This window comes from Mizuhopecten yessoensis, unplaced genomic scaffold, assembly GCF_002113885.1.
Source record: "Mizuhopecten yessoensis strain PY_sf001 unplaced genomic scaffold, ASM211388v2 scaffold716159, whole genome shotgun sequence".
Lineage (NCBI taxonomy): Eukaryota > Metazoa > Mollusca > Bivalvia > Pectinida > Pectinidae > Mizuhopecten > Mizuhopecten yessoensis.
The window spans coordinates 106,567-130,249 of record NW_018479977.1 but is presented as its reverse complement, the minus strand read 5'-3'; the positions used below and the strand labels follow the sequence as shown (position 1 = coordinate 130,249).

Sequence of the window (23,683 nt, the reverse complement as noted above, 5' to 3'; positions counted from 1 at the left end):
TCTCTATGTAGGGGCGGTGATAATGTCTCTATGTAGGGGCGGTGATAATGTCTCTATGTAGGGGCGGTGATAATGTCTCTATGTAGGGGCGGTGGATATATCTCTATGTAGGGGCGGTGATGATATCTTTATGTAGGGGCGGTGATGATGTCTCTATGTAGGGGCGGTGATAATGTCTCTATGTAGGGGCGGTGGTTGTATCTCTATGTAGGGGCGATGGTTATTTCTCTATGTAGGGGCGGTGATAATGTCTCTATTTAGGGGCGGTGTTGATGTATCTATGTTGGGGCGGTGATAATGTCTCTATGTAGGAGCGGTGATAATGTCTCTATGTAGGGGCGGTGGTTGTATCTCTATGTAGGGGCGATGGTTATATCTTTATGTAGGGGCGGTGATTATGTCTCTATGTAGGGGCGGTGGATATATCTCTATGGAGGGGCGGTGATGATATCTTTATGTAGGGGCGGTGATGATGTCTCTATGTAGGGGCGGTGGTTATATCTCCATGTAGGGGCGGTGATAATGTCTCTATGTGGGGGCGGTGATATATCTCTATGTAGGGGCGGTGGTTATATCTCCATGTAGGGGCGGTGATAATGTCTCTATGTAGGGGCCGTGGATATATCTCTATGTAGGGGCGGTGATTATGTCTCTATGTAGGGGCGGTGGATATATCTCTATGGAGGGGCGGTGATGATGTCTCTATGTAGGGGCGGTGATAATGTCTCTATTTAGGGGCGGTGTTGATGTATCTATGTTGGGGCGGTGATAATGTCTCTATGTAGGAGCGGTGATAATGTCTCTATGTAGGGGCGGTGAGAATGTCTCTATGTAGGGGCGGTGATAATGTCGCTATGTAGGGGCGGTGATAATGTCTCTATTTAGGGGCGGTGTTGATGTATCTATGTTGGGGCGGTGATAATGTCTCTATGTAGGGGCGGTGGTTGTATCTCTATGTAGGGGCGATGGTTATATCTTTATGTAGGGGCGGTGATAATGTCTCTATGTGGGGGCGGTGATATATCTCTATGTAGGGGCGGTGGTAATGTCTCTTTGTAGGGGCGGTGATAATGTCTCTATGTAGGGGCGGTGGTTGTATCTCTATGTAGGGGCGATGGTTATTTCTCTATGTAGGGGCGGTGATAATGTCTCTTTGTAGGGGCGGTGGTAATGTCTCTATGTAGGGGCGGTGATATATCTCTCTGTAGGGGCGGTGGTAATGTCTCTATGTAGGGGCGGTGGATATATCTCTATGGAGGGGCGGTGATGATATCTTTATGTAGGGGCGGTGATGATGTCTCTATGTAGGGGCGGTGGTTATGTCTCTATGTAGGGGCGGTGATAATGTCTCTATTTAGGGGCGGTGTTGATGTATCTATGTTGGGGCGGTGATAATGTCTCTATGTAGGGGCGGTGGTAATGTCTCTTTGTAGGGGCGGTGATAATGTCTCTATGTAGGGGCGGTGATAATGGTGATAATGGTGATAACATCTCGCTGTATTATGTTGGATCTCCCTATGATTGATAACTTTCTCTACCTCTTAAACTAGACCGCATCACTACTCCTACACAAAGAGGTAATTGCCACTCTAACATATAACACTACCACATCGAAGAGATGAGTACAATGTAGTTTCACAACAGAGACTTTGTATAACTATCTCTGTATAGAAACAGTCTTTAATGTATAACATATAACATGATCAGAATCCGTTATATTTAACGGATAAATAAGTTTTTTTTTCAATGCCAGGTCGTCAAATCAAAGACTGACTTGGCATCACAGTGCTAGTTGACTTCACACGACGAAACATAATACAAACTTAGGATTTCTTAATTAATGACAGAAACTTCAAACTTTTATTTGCACTTTCCATTTTATAGTCTGAGGAATAGACATCACAAAAATACACACAATCCGTCATTTAATAAAAACGAATTGCTCCTTTAGTAACACAGCCATCAACGACTCAATCACCAATAGGAAGTACGTTCAACCCCCAGTCCCCAAATACGCCCTCAACCAACCCACCTACCGACGCACCCGGTAAATAACATTCACAAATCTGTAACACTTATCATAAACATAGGTTATTACCGATAAGTAACATCATAAGTACTAATCCCTTCTAAAGGCATTGCAGATTACAAATAAAAGACTATGACAAATATTGATACAGTCTTGCTTTCTCCATTGCTGTCATTTGCTTCTGTTAAGCTCAATGATTTCACATCAAGCTTTGCTTTATGTTGATCCTAAATTGCTGCTTTAGTAACAAAGCCTTCAGCGACATTAGCTCCACCACAAACCACGCTTCCAAGGTAAATCCCTTGTATATGGTCAGCCTGGTTCACAGCCCTATCTTGACGTCATACAGGATACACTATGCAGGCTACATTATACTGACGTCTCAGCACATACAGAATATTATACTCTACAGATTACACTGTGAATATTTCTTAACACTATACAGACTACACCATACAGACAACGTTATACTGACATCTACACACTACACAGACTATATACACAATACAAGTTTCGTTACACCATACATACTTCATTATACAGGCATAATAATACTGAAGTCTCAGCATAAATACTATCCTGATAGCGCTGTAGATATTTCTTTGCACCATACAGACAACATTATATGGACTTCTAGGCACTATACAGAAAACTACGTATTACTATAGTATATAGATTTCTTTACACCATAGAGACTACACTATACAGACTACATTGTACACAACCACTCAGCTGTGTACAGACTGCTCTCCATTATACCGACTATCTTGACACGTCCATTTTGAGTGTCAATATCATAATATCTGCCTACCTAGCTTCTATTGCTTTTAACAAAGTATATGCCGCTTCCTTTGCGTCCTTAGCATCCAGTACAGCAGCACCAACTCAGGCTCCTCAGTGGACAAACCCTCCGCATCAACCTCAGCCACCAGGTAAAGTCAAGTTAATTCGCCTCTGTGTTGACATCAAAGGGAGAAGTGCGACAACTCGTACACTTACCACTCATGGGCTATAGTAAGACAAAGACTGAAAGCGGCTGTAAAATGCACCTGTCAGAGATATGTATGCTCTCTTGAAACGATATTCTGTGACTATGAGCACTCTATATGCACCTTTGGATTGATTGTATACGCCTGTACGGCAGTATGCATACGCCGTCGAAATGATTTGCATGCCTCTGTTAAGCGAAGAAATGAAATGTCTGCGCCTGTTAAGCGGTATATATTCGTTTGTAAAGCATTATGCAATCGCCCTCGAAACGATATGTAGGCCTCAAGGGACATGTTTGCGTGTGTTAAGCAGCTTGTAGGCGCTCTTGCAGCGTTATGCCTATGCCTTTAAACTACTGCGCATGTGTCTGTGAAGTACTGTGTATAGTATGTGTTTTGTGACGTTGCCTGTGTATACTATGTGTTTTGTGACGTCGCCTGTGTATACTATGTGTTTTGTGACGTCGCCTGTGTATACTATTAGTTATCACGTCGAAGGCCCTTTGGATAAAAAAAACCCTGCAAAATAATACAAAATTCAACATTTATTCCTACAATAACAATTTTAACATATAAAATTTAATACATAAATTTTATCCCGCCTCAGGCAAAAATCCTGTAGTCCTATTGGTTAAAACGACGTTACATGATATCCAGTATATTTTCATATTAACATTTCATCGGCTGTCGTCTGCACAAACCGCTTGGTCGCCATCTTGTTACAAGTTGACTCTTATGGGCAAAGAACGATAACTCTTTGGTACTCACCTAATGTGAGATTCTACTGACCTAATATGAAAATATACTGGATATCATGTGACGTCGTTTTAACCAATAGGACTACAGGATTTTTGCCTGAGGCGGGATAATATGTGTTTTGAGACGTTGCCTGTGTATACTATGTGTTTTGGGACGTCGCCTGTGTATAATATGTGTTTTGTGACGTCGCCTGTTTATTCTATGTGTTTTGTGACGTCGCCTGTGTATACTATGTGTCTGCGAAGCACTATGTATACTATGTGTTTTGTGACCTCGCCTGTGCAGCGCCTTTTCTGTGTTTATGCTTGATTCTGAAGTACATTATGCACAGCTTCAATTGCTTGCTTTAATCGCTAACACTATCGCTCTGCATTTCAGCAAACTTCTGCTCCGGAAAGACTGACGGTATTCACTCTGACCCAAGCGACTGTGGCTTTTTCTATGAGTGCGCCTCTGGTTTGGAGTTCCACGAACGCTGTTCCCCCGGAACCGTGTTCAACGACAAATCCCTTAATTGCGACTATCCTCAACACGTGCCGAAATGCGCGGGGTCTGGGAAATAAACGCGACTACATATCGTCATGTGTATTTGACAGAACAATTGTAATTTATTCAATAAAATGTCGAACAAAGTTGAGTTTTATTGATTTGGTTATGTTGAGCTATGTAACTGCTCCATCAGTACGTAAAGTTAGCACGCCATTCCGCACTAAGGGTTGTCTTCCGTGTAATAGTGTGTGTGCTGCAATGGCAGATATGTAACGGCTGTATGTGTCTCTGTTTCAGTGACTAACTCCAACAACATCTGTCTTGGCAAGACGGATGGATACTTTCTTGATCCCCAAGACTGTGGATTTTTCTTCCAATGTGCCTTCGGCCTCGCCTTCCATGAACCATGTCCCCCAAGTCTCTCCTTCAACGAAAAAATTCGTGCTTGTGATTATCCCACCAACGTACCCGCCTGCGCACACTATCATGGCTGAAAATAATGTTTTTATTAAAATAGATTGAAAAAAAAATTGCGTTGCCTTTATGTGAATAGAACATGATACGAAGTTTAAAACTATACAGTTTTGTTTGTGGTTTAACGTTCTCGGAACAACTTAGGTCATATGAAGTCTGGTGTTTAGGGAGATACCACAGACAGGAGAGAGTATGGAAAGGAGATAAGGAAAGATAACGATCCAAAATGTGACAAGGGCAGCTGATCAATTGTGGTTTCTCCATTTGTTTTAGCAGAAACACTGAAGAAAACCCCCCATATCTGCGGGAGGCTACACAATAGTCCAATCTTGCGACATGCAGGGATAAAAAACGGGCTGTCATTTACACTGAATATATCAGTTCAACGTTTATACTGCTGCACAGTCTTAGTGAATATCATTGCTCCTGGAATCCCTTACAAGAACGGTCATTCAGTGCCAGAATGTGCATCCATATAACTGGGCCGACTGACAAGTAAGATCACAGGGATTGCAATTATAACGTCATTGACCATAATATCATTGGAAACAGCACGATCCGTCTATTTACAGAATTACAGTAGTCATTTAAGTGAAGCCATTCATTATCATCACCTAGCGTTGTTCCGTGTATTTTAATACCAATTCGCCACGTCCTCTGGTATATATCTGTTTTTTACGACATGCTATTGTTGTGTGTATGTATTACTTCAAATTGTGCCCTATTACTCTACCTTGATATTTATGCGGAATACTCCCTTCTTTTTATTTTTTCTCTTTCCAGAAATACGTCTTTAGGTTTGTATCACATCTTCCTATTGACTGAGTGTATACAGTGGCAGTTATCCTTACCTTCTGTATCTTCCCTGGTATGTTAAATGTTCGACTACTTTTACCGGCTTTGTAGTTCAAAGATTGGCGTAATAAAACGTAATATGTGTAGGTCTCGTTTGGTTAGTAAACTACAGACTTTATTGTATATTCCACATTTAGACGTACATGTAGTAAGGCTTTAAATGAACATCTCAAGGTCGATTTGATAATGCTAAGTTTGCTTAGAGAACAAGCAGCGTGTTCGCTAGGTTCTCAGCAATGGTAAGAGTAGAGGCCTTTCCTTTAGACGTCACAGCACTCCGGTCTCTTAGAGTGTATTCATGTTTGTAATTCTAAACTATTTGTGGTACTTTGCATTTTGAGGCATTGAACATATGTTGCCATGTTTCACATTTCATTTAGGATGTTTAATTCTGTGTAGCGTGCTTAGCTTAGTGTGATTTACATTTCCCATACATGTGACTCTTCATATTCATAAATAACTAAATAGGAATTATCAAAATAATAAGTTCATAAGAATAACACTCAAATGAATGATTCTGGAAAAGGTAATGTCTAAAACTCATTAAAAAGACGTCGAAAATTAATTGAAACAATCTTTAGATATTATAATAAAAGTAGTTAAAACATAGCAATGATGTCATAACTGTCCAATAAGTTGGTGACACTGTCCAATATGTTTGGTTAACTGTCCAATAAGTTCAATAACAGCTTCACTTATTCCATAATTGTGACATCATAGTCTGAGGGTTCGATGGACGAGGCCAAATTCATGGGAATATGGGGATATTGCTAAAAAAAGCATACAAGGAGAATTTTTATTATGATATTTTATTATTTTAACATAATTAACAGCTTTTGTCCTGTAGTAATAGTGCTATAATCCTTAGAATTGAACACATACATTCCAATTAATCTGAATTGATAAGAACAACACGTATAGTCTTAATACGATAGATAGAATGTAAGCACAAATGACATATTCCCAGAGAAACACGAATTTCCCTCCTGTTATTGGTTTCTACATATTCCAATGGTGAGGTTGCTGTCGCGACCTTTGTCTTTTTGTTACCCTGAATGACGTGGCTAACATTTATCATTTGCTCGTTATCGGTACGTTCATAACCTCTAACTGCTGACGACCGCTGTCCAGATTCCCCCACAACTAGTTGTTCGTCAACTCCTGAGTTGTATAACCGAGTTGCTGCTGTCGCACGTAACGAATGGTAAGTGTAGAATCCAGAGAATCCAGCAGACATGCACAACATACATTCCAACGGTTTGCTGCAGTNCCCCCCCCCCCTATAGGCGAAACACTATACCACACATCAGCTGAAGGGAATTTTCTTGGTCTGAGATACAGCGCATCGCATTTCCCATTTCTAGGTTAAAACAAATAACAGAAGGTGACAAAACAAGACTAATTTGTGAAACCTTTCATTATAATTATCTGAACCTGATTTCATAAATGAGTTGACATCTACAGTGTTATAAATAGGTCATGAAAAGAATGGATTGATCCAATATGAGGACAAAATTATTCTGTGTCTAATGAGATTTTATAAAAACAATATAGTATACATGTAATGTGTGCCTTCAATTAATGTCATTAAGAAAGTAGGGGATAGCCATTCCATGTCCTGATTAATATATATGTAACTGAAACTTTTGTTTTGATTTATTAATGTCAATTTCTTACCTTAGTTTGATGTATTTTTTGTAGATGTGCACTGGACACCTGTCCGGGTTAGTTAACGTCATTCCCGTAGGCCCTGGTAACTTTTGGTTTTACTTTGCGGTGTAAAATCCCTCCAGTATTCGTGTTAGAAACATCCTCAGTGTACTCCAGATAAACACGGCTATCAGAGTCTTGTTTTTCCTTGATTTGACTTAGTGGGCCATGTCTCAAACTCCGATGTTCATGACCAGCACGTAATGCAAAATGTATTCCCAATAAATAAAGAACTGTATCAACAAATTTTTGAGGGGTGTCAGTCCCTAAAATCCTCTTTTTCCACATCTCGGTTTCTTGTTTTTCGGTGATTACTTCTGCCTGGCGACTTTGGATACCAAGTCCCTGTTTCGAAAGTGTCTTCATTTTGTAATCCAATTTCACGTAACCCCGAAAATTCTTTGTCATCCAGAATATTTACGAAATATCCTTTACTTTGGAGTTGCAAAGCGATGACCAGTTCGTAAATAGTATTGGGTCTATAATTTCTCCCAGATTGGTTTCTGACTTCGGTGACAAAATAACTGAGGGCATCATTTTACTCTAAAATATTGTGTCCAAATGTTCTTATGTTTTCTGTCCTTTTTGCCACATTTTCACGCTCCTTTTGCCAATTTTCATATGTCCGGATAGCCCACTTTGTTTTCTTTCTGTGTTAGCACATAGTCCATTCTTCTGAATATTTAGTAACTCCCCTTCCTTCAGAGGTTCTGCAAATCGCTTTGTCTCCAGTTATTTTTCAGCTTTCTCCGTCTCCTGTGTAATATGTTCTATTCATCCTCAGATATATCAGAAAACATGTCTGATTTCAATGAGAAGTTTGGTGCCATATATTCAGAATGTCACTCAATAATCCATCAGTGTCTATATATTCCCCAGAGGTGGATTCTCTACACTGAGATTGTGTGATAAATATTGCAGCATCACTGTCTGAAGACATTTTAGAGAGTGAACCCTGTGAATGATATGTAGTGACCAATACATGCATGTCCTTCACCTCACCTGTCCAATAAGTAAGCAATAGAATGGATGTGCCGACTTCACTCACCTGGCTACCTGTATTATAAGTAAGTATCATAAGTTTGACAAGAAATTTCAGCCCTACGAGCCTCGATTTCTTCTCACACTTATTGGACAGTTTGAGGTTAATATCCATAACTTAGATGGAAACTATTCAACAAGAAATTGATCGGTTATTGTTCAAAACAAAAACAAAAACAAAATAAAAAGGGAAGAAAGCATTAAGGGGAATGTTTTAGAGCAAGAAGAACTTAATGGAAAGTATATGGAGAAAAGATTTTTAGATACTTTTGTAATTCAAAAACAGGACATTTCACTGAAAAGTACAACTAACATTTCCGAAATTTTGAATGGACATTTCGCTTTTATAAACTTTATGCAAATAAATGTTTCACAAATTCCATTCACTGTAATAAAAGAACTGTGGAACCGCCGATAAGTGAAAAACAAGGTCGGATAATATGTAGAGAAAACAAGGTAGAATAATATGTAGAGAAAACAAGGTAGGATAATGTGTGGAGAAAACAAGGTAAGATAATATGTAGAGAAAACAAGGTAGGATAATGTGTAGAGAAAACAAGGTAGGATAATATGTAGAGAAAAGAAGGTCGGATAATATGTAGAGAAAACAAGGTAGGATAATATGTAGAGAAAACAAGGTAGGATAATATGTAGAGAAAACAAGGTAGGATAATATGTAGAGAAAACAAGGTAGGATAATATGAAGAGAAAACAAGGTAGGATAATATGTAGAGAAAACAAGGTAGGATAATATGTAGAGAAAACAAGGTCGGATAATATGAAGAGAAAACAAGGTAGGATAATATGTAGAGAAAACAAGGTAGGATAATATGTAGAGAAAACAAGGTAGGATAATATGTAGAGAAAACAAGGTAGGATAATATGTAGAGAAAACAAGGTAGGATAATATGTAGAGAAAACAAGGTAGGATAATATGTAGAGAAAACAAGGTAGGATAATATGTAGAGAAAACAAGGTAGGATAATATGTAGAGAAAACAAGGTAGGATAATATGTAGAGAAAACAAGGTAGGATAATATGTAGAGAAAACAAGGTAGGATAATATGTAGAGAAAACAAGGTCGGATAATATGTAGAGAAAACAAGGTAGGATAATATGAAGAGAAAACAAGGTAGGATAATATGTAGACAAAACAAGGTAGGATAATATGTAGAGAAAACAAGGAAGGGTAATATGTAGAGAAAACAAGGTAGGATAATGTGTAGAGAAAACAAGGTAGGATAATATGAAGAGAAAACAAGGAAGGATAATATGTAGACAAAACAAGGTAGGATAATATGTAGAGAAAACAAGGTAGGATAATATGAAGAGAAAACAAGGTCAGTTAATATGTAGAGAAAACAAGGTCGGATAATATGTAGAGAAAACAAGGTAGGATATTATGAAGCGAAAACAAGGTAGGATAATATGTAGAGAAAACATGGTAGGATAATATGTAGAGAAAACAAGGTAGGATAATATGTAGAGAAACAAGGTCGGATAATATGTAGAGAAAACAAGGTAGGATATTATGAAGCGAAAACAAGGTAGGATAATATGTAGAGAAAACAAGGTAGGATAATATGTAGATAATATGTAGAGAAAACAAGGTAGGATATTATGAAGAGAAAACAAGGTCGGATAATATGAAGAGAAAACAAGGTCGGATAATATGAAGAGAAAACAAGGTAGGATAATATGAAGAGAAAACAAGGTAGGATAATATGAAGACAAAACAAGGTAGGATAATATGAAGAGAAAACCAGAGGAACTCATTTAAATTCGGCGCCAAATATCTTTGCTCAATCCTGATTATAAAATTACATCAGCCTCTGTAGATAACATATTAAAACCCTGTAAAGTTAGTTACTTTAGTGAATGCTCACGACCTGTATCAATTTTAAAAGAAATGAAGATATCCTGGCTCTGTTCATACTCATTGATTTCAAAACTTTGTTTGATTCTCTAATATACATATTTATTGCACGAAATCTTTACTTTTTCCACTTCAGTTCATTTCTAAGGTAAAATTGTTCTATATGAATATCTTTCAAATTTCTTCCATATTGAGACATGCGTTCGTCTAGGGGATCGTCTTTCTCTTATTTTTTCCATATTAGCTGCTGAATTATTTAGAGCGTCTCTTAAAATTACGATGAGATCAAAAGTACGACTATTGGTTGACATGAATTACTTTTTAGCCAATAGACCACCAGTTCCCCTCTTAAACTTAACACAAATTTTGCGATTGTTCCTTATATTCGTTAAAAAAATGAACCAGTAGCAAAATGCTTTTCCTGAAACTTATTTTTTATTTGAATCTGGGATTGGTGCTAGACGGAGCAGCGGTGAAGATTATTTTTACCGAAAAAAACCCCCTTAATTGAAAGCATGACAATCAAAATGCTTTCACGTGAACCGATAGATTGTATGTATTATGGGGTCCTAAACAAACGCCTCAGTTGTAAGGTCCTGTCTAACTGGTTTAATTTATGCTAATTGCCGACAAGAGAACACTAGGGATTATATATCAGTAGAGTAAGAGTGTGTGGTAGTCGTTTGCATTACTAATGTGCGGTTTTTCCCATTTATTTATCATTTATTTATATATTCATTTATTTATTTTTTGTTTATTTATTTTGCAAACAATGTGGTTGCTTTTTTCATAAAAACTGTGTGCAATGCTTTTCCGTTCGCTATGATTCTGTGGCAATAGTTAATGTTTATTAACAAAACTTATTTACATATTACCACATCAAAAGACACTGTTAGAAGGATAAGTAAGTATTTTGTCTATGGATAAACAAAAAATATCCGTGACATCAAATGTGACATTGATGTACCTGATATTAGTTCTGAAGTTTGTGATATTATTAAACAAACAATTGGAAGGTGCAATTGAGTGATCCAAACATCGAAATTTTAACACAATACCCCAAACCTATTATGTGATCCCAATAACCTGGATGTGCTGTGGGCATTTAGACAACACCGCCATTGTAGGTCCTTCTAACTGGTTTGGTCTGTGCTGATGACAGTCAGGAAAACACTAGTTATGTATCAGCAGCAATGGAGTGTCTGGTGGCTGTTTACAGTTTTTATGTGCTGTCTCTCCATTTATTTATTTATTTATGTTTTTTTTTGAAGCAATCTGACTTTTTTATTTTATTTCAGCACTAGCAAGAAAAAACAGTATGCACTATTTTATCATCAGTTCTGTCATAAGGAGCGTCTTGCACATTAATATGATGGCGTCACACAAAATAAACTGTCCAAGAGTAGACGACGTCTTCATAATTGTTTTAATAAAATGCAATGGTTAGTGTACAAACCAAATGAAACTCTTACAAGGAGACATTAGTATTTTTACATGTTAATTGTTGTATGAAAATATCCGTGACTTCGTATTTGACAATTCTGTCGAAACAACATCAAAACACAGTTACATTGCATTTTCAAAAATCATCATAACCATTTCACAAAAAGCAGAATTCAGTTAGTTTACGGTGAACTGAAATTCGGAAGAGATAGAGTAAATTGAATGGCAGATCCTGGAAAAGATACATATGGGTGTGCTCCTTACAGTAAACCAGCGAAAACTCTCAACATGTTTTAATTGGAGAACCATGTTACCAAAATCCATGACAAATTTTTGATATTTAAAACGTACAGCTAAATTCCTGTGAGGTATAGCTGATGAAATACATTATCTGTATGTACATTTATGTGCTGACAAACAAGAAATACCGTTAGTTAGTGGGTTTTGTACATGATGCCAACAGATTCAGGATCCAAGACTTTTGAAAGATCCTTTGTCTACATGCGAGTTATTCTTGTTTATATTTCGATGTGATGACGAAGGAACAACAGTTGTGCTATGTTACCTGCCCAGATAAAACAAACACCTCTGCTCTGTGCTTACACATGCCATCATACGGAGAGCTTGCCAACAGAGATCTGAATCATAGAGTGTCCCAACTGTTGTGAGCAAACTCCTTGAAGCAAAAGAGGCCTTCTCTCTTGAGTGTCGCAGCAAGAGAGAGGAGGGGGAGATTTTATCCTTAAAAGAAGAAATTGGAGACAGAGCGCTCCAATCCTTTCGGACTGTTCACGGAACACGTTGTCTGACAGTATACAGCAACTTGGTAATGGAAGTTTTGTGATAACTTGTAACAGTGCAACAAATGCATGCTCTTGTGTTGTGGCACATTAGTGCATATCATTCTGTTTACTTATATATAGCAAACAATGCATAACTAAGTGACATATTCTCATCAAATAAATATACATAATTACTATTTCTTTCTTTTTTGAATATTTGAAATGTCAATTACAATGCATTGGGCAATAAATTGTCAACCATTTGAAATAATTCCTCTCTGGAATGTAAACAATCACGTTTGGTATGTGCTATTCCTCCTCCTATTCATCTATCAAACATTTCACATAACTTTTCTTAACGTGCCTTAATACGATGGAAACTTATAAACTCTACTATTGAAGGGAATTTGCACATATTAAGTTATTATTATTACGCATTGTGGTAAGTTTGCCAAAAGTATATAAAACTGAATTATGAAGTATCAAACCTATATTTGATAAAACCGCATTTATTTATGGTTTTAAATGATATTTGAATGGTTAAATAAATACGTACCTGAGATATGATAATTACATGTCCGGTAATGTTGTTGAGGATATGTATTGGTATTGTTTTGGATGGTTATGATCCCCATAATTAGGGGAAAGGGGTACAGCATGATTATAATAAGTATATGTTGCTGTATATGAAGTATCATGAAATGCTGTTGACTGAAAGTGATTTTTTATAGGTCTTTGTTGAAAATTTGGAAGAATTCATTGAACTTTATGAATCTCCATCGGACGATTTTTTATACTCAGGCGACCATCAAAGGTGGTCATTCATTGTATACTGCATTGGTTTAGTTCGCCCTTAACACTATTAAGCTACGGGTCAAACATCGTTATCTTAAGACTCTCGCGTATTCAGAAGTTTTATTTTTTTTAAGTTTTAAAACGTTTGAACCCAGTGGCCTGGAAATCAGTTCAATGCTACTCTTGATAGTCCATCAACCCAGCATGTTTCTGGCCAAATATCCTGTCTCTAAGCCTAAATGTAATTTAGCAGAAGTTGCTTTAAGCAAGAAAACGGAAGAGTACTCATACTTTCTCTGTGGTGATTGTCTTTGTTACATTTTTGGCAGATGACATTCCAGTTTCATTCTGCATTTGTTAAAATATCCACCACTTTTATATGTAAAATTGTTATATAATAATTTTACTACCTGTTATCTCATTTGACTATTTTAACATTAATATGTACACTTTCGTGGTATTTTAACAATATCAATATCTTGTAGATTCGAGAAAATCTTAATAAAGTTGAAGAGGACCTATCCTATCGATTTAACCGACTAGATACTACCTTGTATGGCCGAACCTTTGTTTGCCCAGATGAGCCACAGAGCAATCTTGTTTCCTTGTCTGAACACCTTACAAAGTCATTTTCTTCTCGGATATCATTTTTTTTGTTCCTGTAAAATAATAACGTATACACAATTTTCTACAAAGCACATACAATTACAAAAATCCAAGTAATGTTTATGATTGTGTGAGGAGTAAGACAAATGGGACAGTTCTCAGGTACAATGTGCTAGGTTTCATGAATACATTCTCAAATTATAATGAATTATAATGATTATTACATCAAGGTAAACGAGAATTGCACCTGGGGGATATAACTGATGGCGATGCACCTGCAAAGATGATAAATTAACGCTAGTTTTCATTGTTAAGACAAACAGATACTGATTTCAGAGAAGCTCTATTAGCATTAGATGATGCTTTACATCGCATTTCGTCTAGTAAGTTTTTTCTTCCTTTCTGAAAAGCAGTTGGTCCTCGTCTGGCTTCCCTTCATGCTGTCCAAGATGCATACGACAGATAAATTCTGTGGCAAAATCATTTAATTTCAATGTGTGCATTTTTTCTTAATTGTGGAAGAATGAAAGGATTATTATTGATATCAATATTTTGCATGCTAAAAAAAATAGTAAATAGAATTCGATGATGTCAGATGATACATTAATATCAATAAGAAATTGACAACTTCATACAAGTCTCACTAAATCCTAACGTACGTTATGAAATAAAAGTAAAAATTATCAACCAACATGTAGTCTACAATAGAGGATGTGTGCCCTATTATGCCGCCTTACGGCCCCTCCCTGATAAACATATATTTTACATGATGTTACATTTGGGTCAGACCTACATAAATTAATATGAATAAAAAATTCCGTATGACCCATTGTGAAATATTGGTGGTCAAAATGAGAAGGGGAAAATGACATGTGCCAGATTAAAGGCCTACAGCCATTTTCGTAAAAAGAAATACATTTTTATGAACAATTATTACGATGATGATTAAATTGAAATAGCAATGAAAAGGGGGATATTATTGATATATTGAATGAAAGGTGTGCTTAGTAATAATAAAAATAAAAATAATTCGAGGTTCTTATACACCGCTTATACCGGTTATAGTGCATTTACAACCAGTCAATATCTTTCTCAATTCCCTGGAGAGCATATAGCCGGTGCTACCATTTTGGCGCTCACAGCTAGCATTCAACAATTCTGGCACTACCAAACCACGTACACATTTACAGCTGAGTAGACTGGAACAAGTGGAGTATAGTATCTTGCTCAAATATACAACACAGTGCCGTGCAACGACTCGAACCCGCAACCCTTCGGTCACGAGCCCGGCGTCCTACCACTAGACTACCATGCCTCGTGTAATATGTGGAATATATGAAGGAAAAGGAAAGGAAAGCATTTAATTAAAACACTCCATACTTCTCTTAATAATGAAACAGTATAGCGTGTGACCATTTAATATGTCGTCAATGAGTGTCTGTAATTAAAAGATAAAGGATTCTTGGTCCCTAGTGCGGTTTCTGAGGATGCTTTCGTGTGAGATAGGTAACATGCAGTGGAGGTGATTCGTGTGCCAGGAAAGTTTAAGATGTATTTTTCATAAAAAAACGTTCATATTGCTGTTTAATCACCGGAAAATGGGGATGGCGGGATGCAAGTACCAGAAATTACAACGATGTAATTCACCGGTCTTTGTGTAAATTATGGTGACATGTCTGAAGTCGACGGCAGAAATATACCACCATAAATTTGTTATGTATACGGAAAGTTAGATCTGTCAATGAAGTCAAATCTGTGTATATAGCCGAATTTACCTTGCTCCAGTTGTGCAGAGCAAATTAAGCCTTGTATTATATTGAAGTGATGGTATTGTGGAGTGTTTCATTTCAAGGCCATTGCAAAGATCAACATGTTTTGTATCACATTGTTGTTTTATATTTTCTCTCTACTACCTAAACAACCTTTACGTTTTCTAGCGCCTTCCTTGGCTATACCTCAATTTTGGCTTTAGTGTAAAGCATGCATCGAAGTAAGGAAGGCAACGGGTTCTGTTCCCAGGCCGGGACATACTTAGGTCCTTCAAATGGTAGGTGTTATTCCCTGCTTATCGTTCTGCATTTCGCAACAACTGGTTAACCCAATGTATAATGTGACAAGGTGGAATACTATGCTGGATGTCTCCGGCATGGTATTTCAGTGAGATATTACTTTAAAGTCGGCATCAGATCCGTGCTATCCGTCTACGGCACACACACATATGCATGCATATATTATACACATGGAAGTATGTCCTTGAATGCAAATTACCTAAGCTGTTAAAGTCAAACAAAATAAAACTTAACCCGACCAAGCAGCACATTAGTTTCAATAGTTATTTCAAAAAGAGTAATTTTAATTAGAAATATCTAGGTCATAAGTGGACGGTGAACATCCATGAGCCACAGCGAAATGGAACTCCCCTAACACCTCGTCCCAGATCCACAGCGTAATGGAACTCCCCTAACACCTCGTCCCAGATCCACAGTGATTTGTAAAATTCCTCAAAATCCTTGTCCAAGAGCCTGAGAGATATGGAAATATCTTACTAAAAGTGGTTCCTGAGCCAAGGCAATGTCAGAACGTACCCAAAAACCCAGTGTCGGCAGAGTGTGTTTTACACATTCATAGTGTCAGTGTCTATTAATATTTTACGACCAACTCATATTGACTCCTCCCAAGCCGAGCCCACCAACAAGCTTACCACAGACCATATCCTGTTGAATACTTTATGTAATGTTAATGGTGGCAGACCAAGGTTACATGTCATAATCGCCTGTAGTAAATAGTCTCTAAAACGATTGCACGTCTTTACGTGTAGTGCTGAATCATCAAGTGAGGCGTTACTGATAGATAAACCTTTAAGGTAATAGATATAGTAGGCCAAAAAGGGGTTGCCCTGCATCATACAGCGGTTACTCATCCGTGATGACGCTAGAGGCCAAAAAGTTTGAAATCCAAATTGTCTAAACTAGTGCATGTTGTTTGAGATAAGAACAAATAATGTATTGACGGAAAGCATGCTTTTACAGGAACCACTTCGTTGTCTGTTTAATAACGATGACATTGCGTGGCTCTATTAATCACAATGTATCATCATGTGAATGAGGTAAGAACATTGGAAGTGTTCTACGCTAATAACTGCCAACAAAGTGTGAAGAGTTTGACGTTAGGCTAAACACACACTGTCAGATTACCGTGGGTACATACATCTCGATAAAAAGCCCTAACTACTGACGTGAAACGGTGCATTCCTACGAATGTACTCTATTTAGGGGTTTATACTATAATATTTACATTTGCATGGCATTGTCACTATATAGCCTCTTTGAGAGCTGTGTCGGTGATGGGACTTTAATTACCATGCCGCACGAGACATAATTACCATGCCGCACGAGACACAATTCTTAGCGTATTAATTACAACACTGACCGGAACTACAATATCCAATGTAAATAAACATGACGGCTGCTGAAATATCGCTGGGCATTGTGAGATTTGATAATGTCATTGTAAATTTATGTGCAAAATAAAAAATAAAATAAAAAACACTTTTATTACAACGAAAACAAGACCAAGGTCTGCAATATCGTACAAAATGCACATCGGTTGAAATCACCAATGCCGGCAATGGAAACAATTTTAACGCTCATGCAATTTATCAGAAATATCGTCTGTTACACTGCACTGATCAACAGGGGTTCGTTATAAATGTCTGAAATACACATATTCTATAGACCTACTGACACATATGTTACAGACCTACTGATATGAGTCACAGCACACATAAACATTCGTCATTTCAGACATTTGTAACGAACCTGTGCTCCGTCGCAAGATCACTCACTTCAAACGCTATCAGTTTCACGCGTCTCGGATCCACGGTTCCTCAGTTTCAGACGACATGTCAAATAACGATGCTGTTATAGAATCTACCGACTGTTGTCGGGTTCCCATACAATCAACAAATACATTCACGCCTGGATTCTTCACAAAATGAGCAAAGAGAAAAGTTCGAATTAACTTCCAAAAATAACTCCCTCGTGGAGGTCAAGGTCCCATTCACGGTGTTCACTGTATTTATCCATGCGCGAAATTTGTTCCGGGGGAAAATCGAAACAATTTCAAATCTAACTTTCAGCTCAGATTTCTATTGAAAAACTGGAATCACCCTATAGTCATATCATACGCAATTGTATTGATACTAAATTGTGGAATAAATTTGAAGTGTTTGTTAAAATGTCAAAGTACTACTTTGTTTGCCAATCAGCACGCGACAATACGCTGTTCAAACTATTGAACGAAATTGTGTGGACTGTCGATAAGGCGGGCATTTTTAATTTTAATCATAAATTATAAGTTAAAAAAGAACATTAGAGGCAGAGAAAAGGTAAATATAAGTATTGAACTGTTTTTGTATGATATTTATGATCTATTTGAATGACACAGCTTTGCAAGCAAACAAATAATAATGCGCTAGCGCGCATTATGTTGTTTGCTTGTAAAGCTGTGTCATTCAAATAGATCATAAATATCATACAAAAACAGTTCAATGCTTAATTACATCACCCCACTCTCCTGTACGCCTGTAAAGCCATCCTATTGACGTCTCGGAGGTACCTCTCGTTCTCACCTACGTAGGACATCACATGCAAACCATACAATATGAAATATGTAGAAAAACTAAGAAAAAGCCAAAGTCAGATTAAATAACTCAAGCTGCTCCATCAGGCAGAACAAACCACATGTCCCTGCTGCAAGAAACTTCCACGTGCCTAACTACAACTGGAAGGACATCCAGGTAGTTACGTCCCCCAAACGAAGTGAGGGACTTGTAGGTTTTGCTGCGTGTTTCCTTCTTGTCTACTTAAATATCATCAACTACTGATGGATACTTACAAAACTTCGTGGAATCAATTATGTTTCAATGAATTTTGCTCTAAAACACAATACTGTTTTTACTGGATAGAAGATTCATTTTTATCGAAAAACAGGACATCAGTGTTGTCGGAACCTCCGAACCATCAACGGTGATGTAGAAAACAGCATATGAAGGTTAACCACATATTAAAGGCCATGACTACAAAAACTGAAAAGGACAATGGATGAGCCGTAATTGTATGGAATGCAAGTTGGTTTTACCAAATGATATGTATTAGTTTCTCCATATTTTAGCTATAATATGATTTATTTAAACTGTATTTCGCTCTCACAGTTGTGATGTTATGCCTACATGTATAGTTCAAACTAATTTGTTTACAGGAAAGGTCATTACTAAGCTTTCGTCCATTGTTTACAGGAAAGGCCATTACTAAGCTTTCGTCCATTGTTTACAGGAAAGGTAATTACTAAGCTTTCGTCCATTGTTTACAGGAAAGGTCATTACTAAGTTTTCGTCCATTGTTTACAGGAAAGGTCATTAATAAGCTTTCGTCCATTGTTTACAGGAAAGGTCATTACTAAGCTTTCGTCCAATGCATTTGTGTTATGTTAAGCAATGAAATTAATTTAAACTGAATGAAGCAATCGAATCCGTATTCTTTAATTTATAGAGAACCGTAGACGCGTTACATTAAGAGGAGATTGCTTCTTCCATCTCTGTATGTATTGCTACACCGAGTGATGCCAAACCAGACAGAAACCAGATATATATAGATGTGTTACAGGACCACTTGATACAGATGACTACACAGTATGTCCAGCTTTAAGGCAGGTCATTTGACATTCGACGCATTAGTGGGGGTAAAAAATGGATTTTCAAGTATATTCATGTAAATTTTACAAAAACAACAAATGATACTCTCCACTTATGTATACCGAGAGCAGCTATTTCGCTGACACCAATGTTGACGCTAGGTCAAGGACTGAGTAATCAGTGTACGGTTCTTTGACAATTTGATAATACCTTTTGACGTGTCTGCATTATGGTCGCTTAACTTATCTCGTTGAGAAAAATCAACGTTGGTGTCAAGATTTATGACCTTTCCAAGGAGATGTTTTGCACATAAAAGGTTTTGAGCGCCATCGGTAACCTCACGGTACCTAAATCGGGACACATTTTTTAGTGAAATAATGATGTATTTCATACCCTAGTACCGATCCCAGTAATTTTTGTTCACTTTTCCTAAATAGATATCATTATCTTTTCATTTTGATAACAAGTTGATATTTCCTGCGTGGTTCTATAAATAGAACCGGAAATATAGTCATGGTTACGTAATCGCGAAACAGGTAAAGCTGTACCCAAATCGGGACACTCCTACCAGTTTTGACTTCTATTTGGAGATGAAAAAGGTATTTAGCAGAACATGTCATGTCTTTGGAATATTGAAGTGTCAAGGGTCGTTCTGAATGAATGTCTTTCCCAAAATACCATTAGATGTGAAATATTAGGATTGTGAAAAGTCACATACAAAAACTGAAAATCAATAACGTCGCATGGCGCATCAATTTAGAACGTTACATTTTAGTCATTATTTACAAACTGAAACTGTGATTGTAACCATAAGTGGCAGTAAATAAAATTCATATAATGTTTTATTGGTATATTAGCATCTTTAAATCAATATTTTCAATTTAAAAATACTTCTTTGCACAGCATGCAAATTTCTTATGACTTTTTCCTTCAAGTGTCCCGATTTCGGTACTGTGGCGTTACACAGTAATTGATGCATTGCACTCTTATAATGATGCATGTGTTTATTTCATATACCGATATATTCACATGTCTTCCTTCATCAGCTTAGTAAACTCTGACTATGAATTAGCGTATACGCAGTGAAAAAAGACTCGGCGGATTGATACTTGTTTCAAATATGGCGCCGTTCACGCTTCAGCAAGATAACAGTCCAATGACAACCAATGCATGGATCATTCACAATCTAGATACATAGAACATATTCGGGATCTATCATGTCTAATTATACAACAAAAGAATGCTGACAAACTTCTAATTCCATGGATGCACATTCAAATTTCTTTGTCGGTAACGTCAACAATGGCTGCTTCGTTCTGACCGCGTCACTCAATGAGCAGTGTGCCAATGCGCGTACATGACGACCGTTCTAAATGAACAGAAAAGTTCGAAGGGCTTCTCACATTGCTAACTTTAAAATTAAAAAACAGTGAAAGGAAAACACATAGTGTTGTTCACTGCGTATTTTCTAAATTTACTCATATACCGATGTAGATTCACTGAAACTGTATTGTCCTAGCAACCACGGCTACCGTAGTCAAAACGTGGCAACCCGCTTCGACTTTTTTCTGCGTAATGTAGCATTTCAACATTATTCGAATGTCAATATAAGGATTGACCTTCATTTTGACGGCGTATACGGTAGTATGAACGCAGTTGACAACGAACATATTCTTTAAGGAGCGCTAACGCACAACCTAGAATATGTTCGTTGACAACTGCGTTCATACTACCGTATACGCCGTCAAAATAAAGGTCAACCCTTAAATATACTTCATTCCCGATGCGATGATGCAGCAATAATTAGACTGTTTGGTTCTATAGGAGGTTCTTCATTGACAACCTCAAATGTTTAACTTTCATTATGATCGGAAGAATCAATCTCAATTGGTCTTTGCCGTTTCTTTAATAGTTTAAAATAACATTTTAGGCAAAGAACCGTGTAATTGATATTTGGGTCTTTGAGATATCCACCTCTTCTTCAATAACTGTTTATTTCACCCAGTCTTTTGGACATTGTCGACTCTGACCACTTACCTATTTTATTGTATTTGAACTTTTCCGTGGTACCCAAACCGATACAAGAACTTTCCATTCGGCAAGAGCAAATGTAACAGTATCAATTAACCAATATAACTTCTGTACCAAACTCTTTGTGAATTCTTATCAGAAGCATGTGCTACGTTCAGCAGTTGGTAGGAAAAAAGACTTTGTTCAGGTCTACTGGAAGGGACATGTATGGCAGCCTCTTTAGTATTGCTGACATTTGGTCATGTCAATTTATTTTCGCAAAATTAGTTGAATATAATAAATTAGAAAGAGTATGTGTTTGTCAGCACTCTCATGTTTTCCTTCTTTATTCTTGTGTGTATTCGGTAAGGTATGTCAGGGATCTCCCTATGTGTTGTGTAGGCGTGCATTTGTGTAATTTGCATCTTTGTGATAGCGCGGATCTGATGCCGACTTTCTAGTGCTATCTCACTTTTGGTAGGAAAATGACCACGTATTCACACCTGACTCAGTTGTTGTCATTTCCCTAAATGCTGAACGTTAGCAAAGAATAACAAGTATCATTTTTACGGAATTTGGTATAAGTATTTTTTTCCAGGCGGAGCAGCGACCATTCTGACAGTTTTCTGTGGTGAAAATGATTTGACGTCTACGACTGGGTCGCTCTTTTCTTTCGCAGATTTGTCTTAAGTTTTATTCTTGAATAATTTCTCGGTCAATCTTTCACGTGAGGTAAGGGTGTGTTCCCTGAACGCATACATATTGAGAACAATAGGTAGAAACATCAAAGGGAGGGTAATTATAGTTTGTATCATATATGTTACCTGATATATTTTACCTGTAGATCTACCTGTGATTATTACAGGTAACAAGTTTGGATCATATATGTACTATGTTTTACCTGTAGATCTACCTGTGACAGCCCCAACAGTTGATCTTCATCATCAATGTGAAAGAAAACTGAGACATTAATATCAAGTGCAATATTTTTATTTGATAAATCCATACTTTATATCAATATATTATTTATATAAAATACAAATAAAACAGTGAAAGACATAATATATTTTAAAAGATATTAAATAATGAAACTAAGTCAGTGCATTACAAAGTTGTTGAGCTCTGCATTGGTCACCATCGTCAATGTGCAAGAAGCGCTCTCCAGTAGTGGTTTCTGTCCATCTTCCCTCGAGTTCAATGTCCTGGGTTGTGGTTGGTAGCTTTGGTGTTAGCTTGCGTCTAGCTCTGTACAGTTGAGATTTCAAAGTGTTGAAGGTGGGTATCTTCTCCACAACGGCTCTTGTCTCATCATCCCATTCGTCGTCGCGCAGTTTATAGAGTTCCTCATTGAAGATGGTAGGAATTGGTCTAATTTCTTGCTGGCAGCGGTCAGTAATGGAGTTCATGATCTCCTTGGCAACAACGCTGGCGTGATCTCCCGGGTGATCGTGTGGATGTCGTCCGAATCCTACTATGATGTTGTTGCGGGTATTGATCGTAGCTCAGTCGGTATGGTGCATCTCCAGTGAGTTATGAAAGAAATAAAAAGGGATTCTTAATTTTGATGACAAATGGTAAAATTTTCACAAATGTATAGTATTAATTTATCAATTATATCTTAGAGTGAAATATGCAAACAGTTAAGCATTTTGTCTCTTATTACTTTAATATTGCAACCAGAAACAGTTTCATTTCTATGTATTAATGTTCTTTCCAAACTTTAATAAACTTCTGAATTATTTATTGGTAAATAATAAACCTATGCATGATCATTTACCTTTCTCCACGAGATGACCTAATTCTGTACAAGTGACCGTTATATGCTAAGTTGTTACCACCTATTCTATTTCTAATGAACTTATAATCTAACTGAGCATTAGCCATGATTGGAAATTAACAGTATCAGAACAAATTGTAGAATGATAGCATTGAAGATAATTTTGAAGTTTATATGGATAGATAGCTTGGATGCTCACCTCAAAGTGTCATGCCATCTGTAGCTTGGGCTCCATTAATACAGTTCACTACTATTTTAACTGATCTCAGAGAAGTGAACAGTTTTTAAATTAATACATTTCATTTGCAATTTAACTTTTGAACAAGTAACTTTAACAAATTATTTTGATAGAAAAT

General features: G+C 37.2%; 1 protein-coding gene across 6 annotated transcripts in view; it reads left to right on the top strand.

Annotated features, from left to right (window-relative positions):
- The window catches only part of LOC110441886 (chitinase-3-like protein 1), a 25,334-nt gene extending 20,538 nt beyond the window's left edge, over window positions 1-4,796 (top strand). For 2 of the 6 annotated variants that reach the window (XM_021485177.1, XM_021485172.1), the window contains exons 12-13: window positions 2,893-2,961; window positions 4,156-4,409. In XM_021485177.1, coding sequence (XP_021340852.1) covers window positions 2,893-2,961; window positions 4,156-4,340 — 254 coding nt within the window. In that variant the 3' untranslated portion in view covers window positions 4,341-4,409. Of the gene's footprint in view, window positions 1-2,892; window positions 2,962-4,155; window positions 4,410-4,563 lie in introns of those variants that run through there. The other 4 variants (XM_021485175.1, XM_021485173.1, XM_021485176.1 and 1 more) reach the window with 2 other exon arrangements.
- Window positions 4,797-23,683: the final 18,887 nt, after the last annotated feature.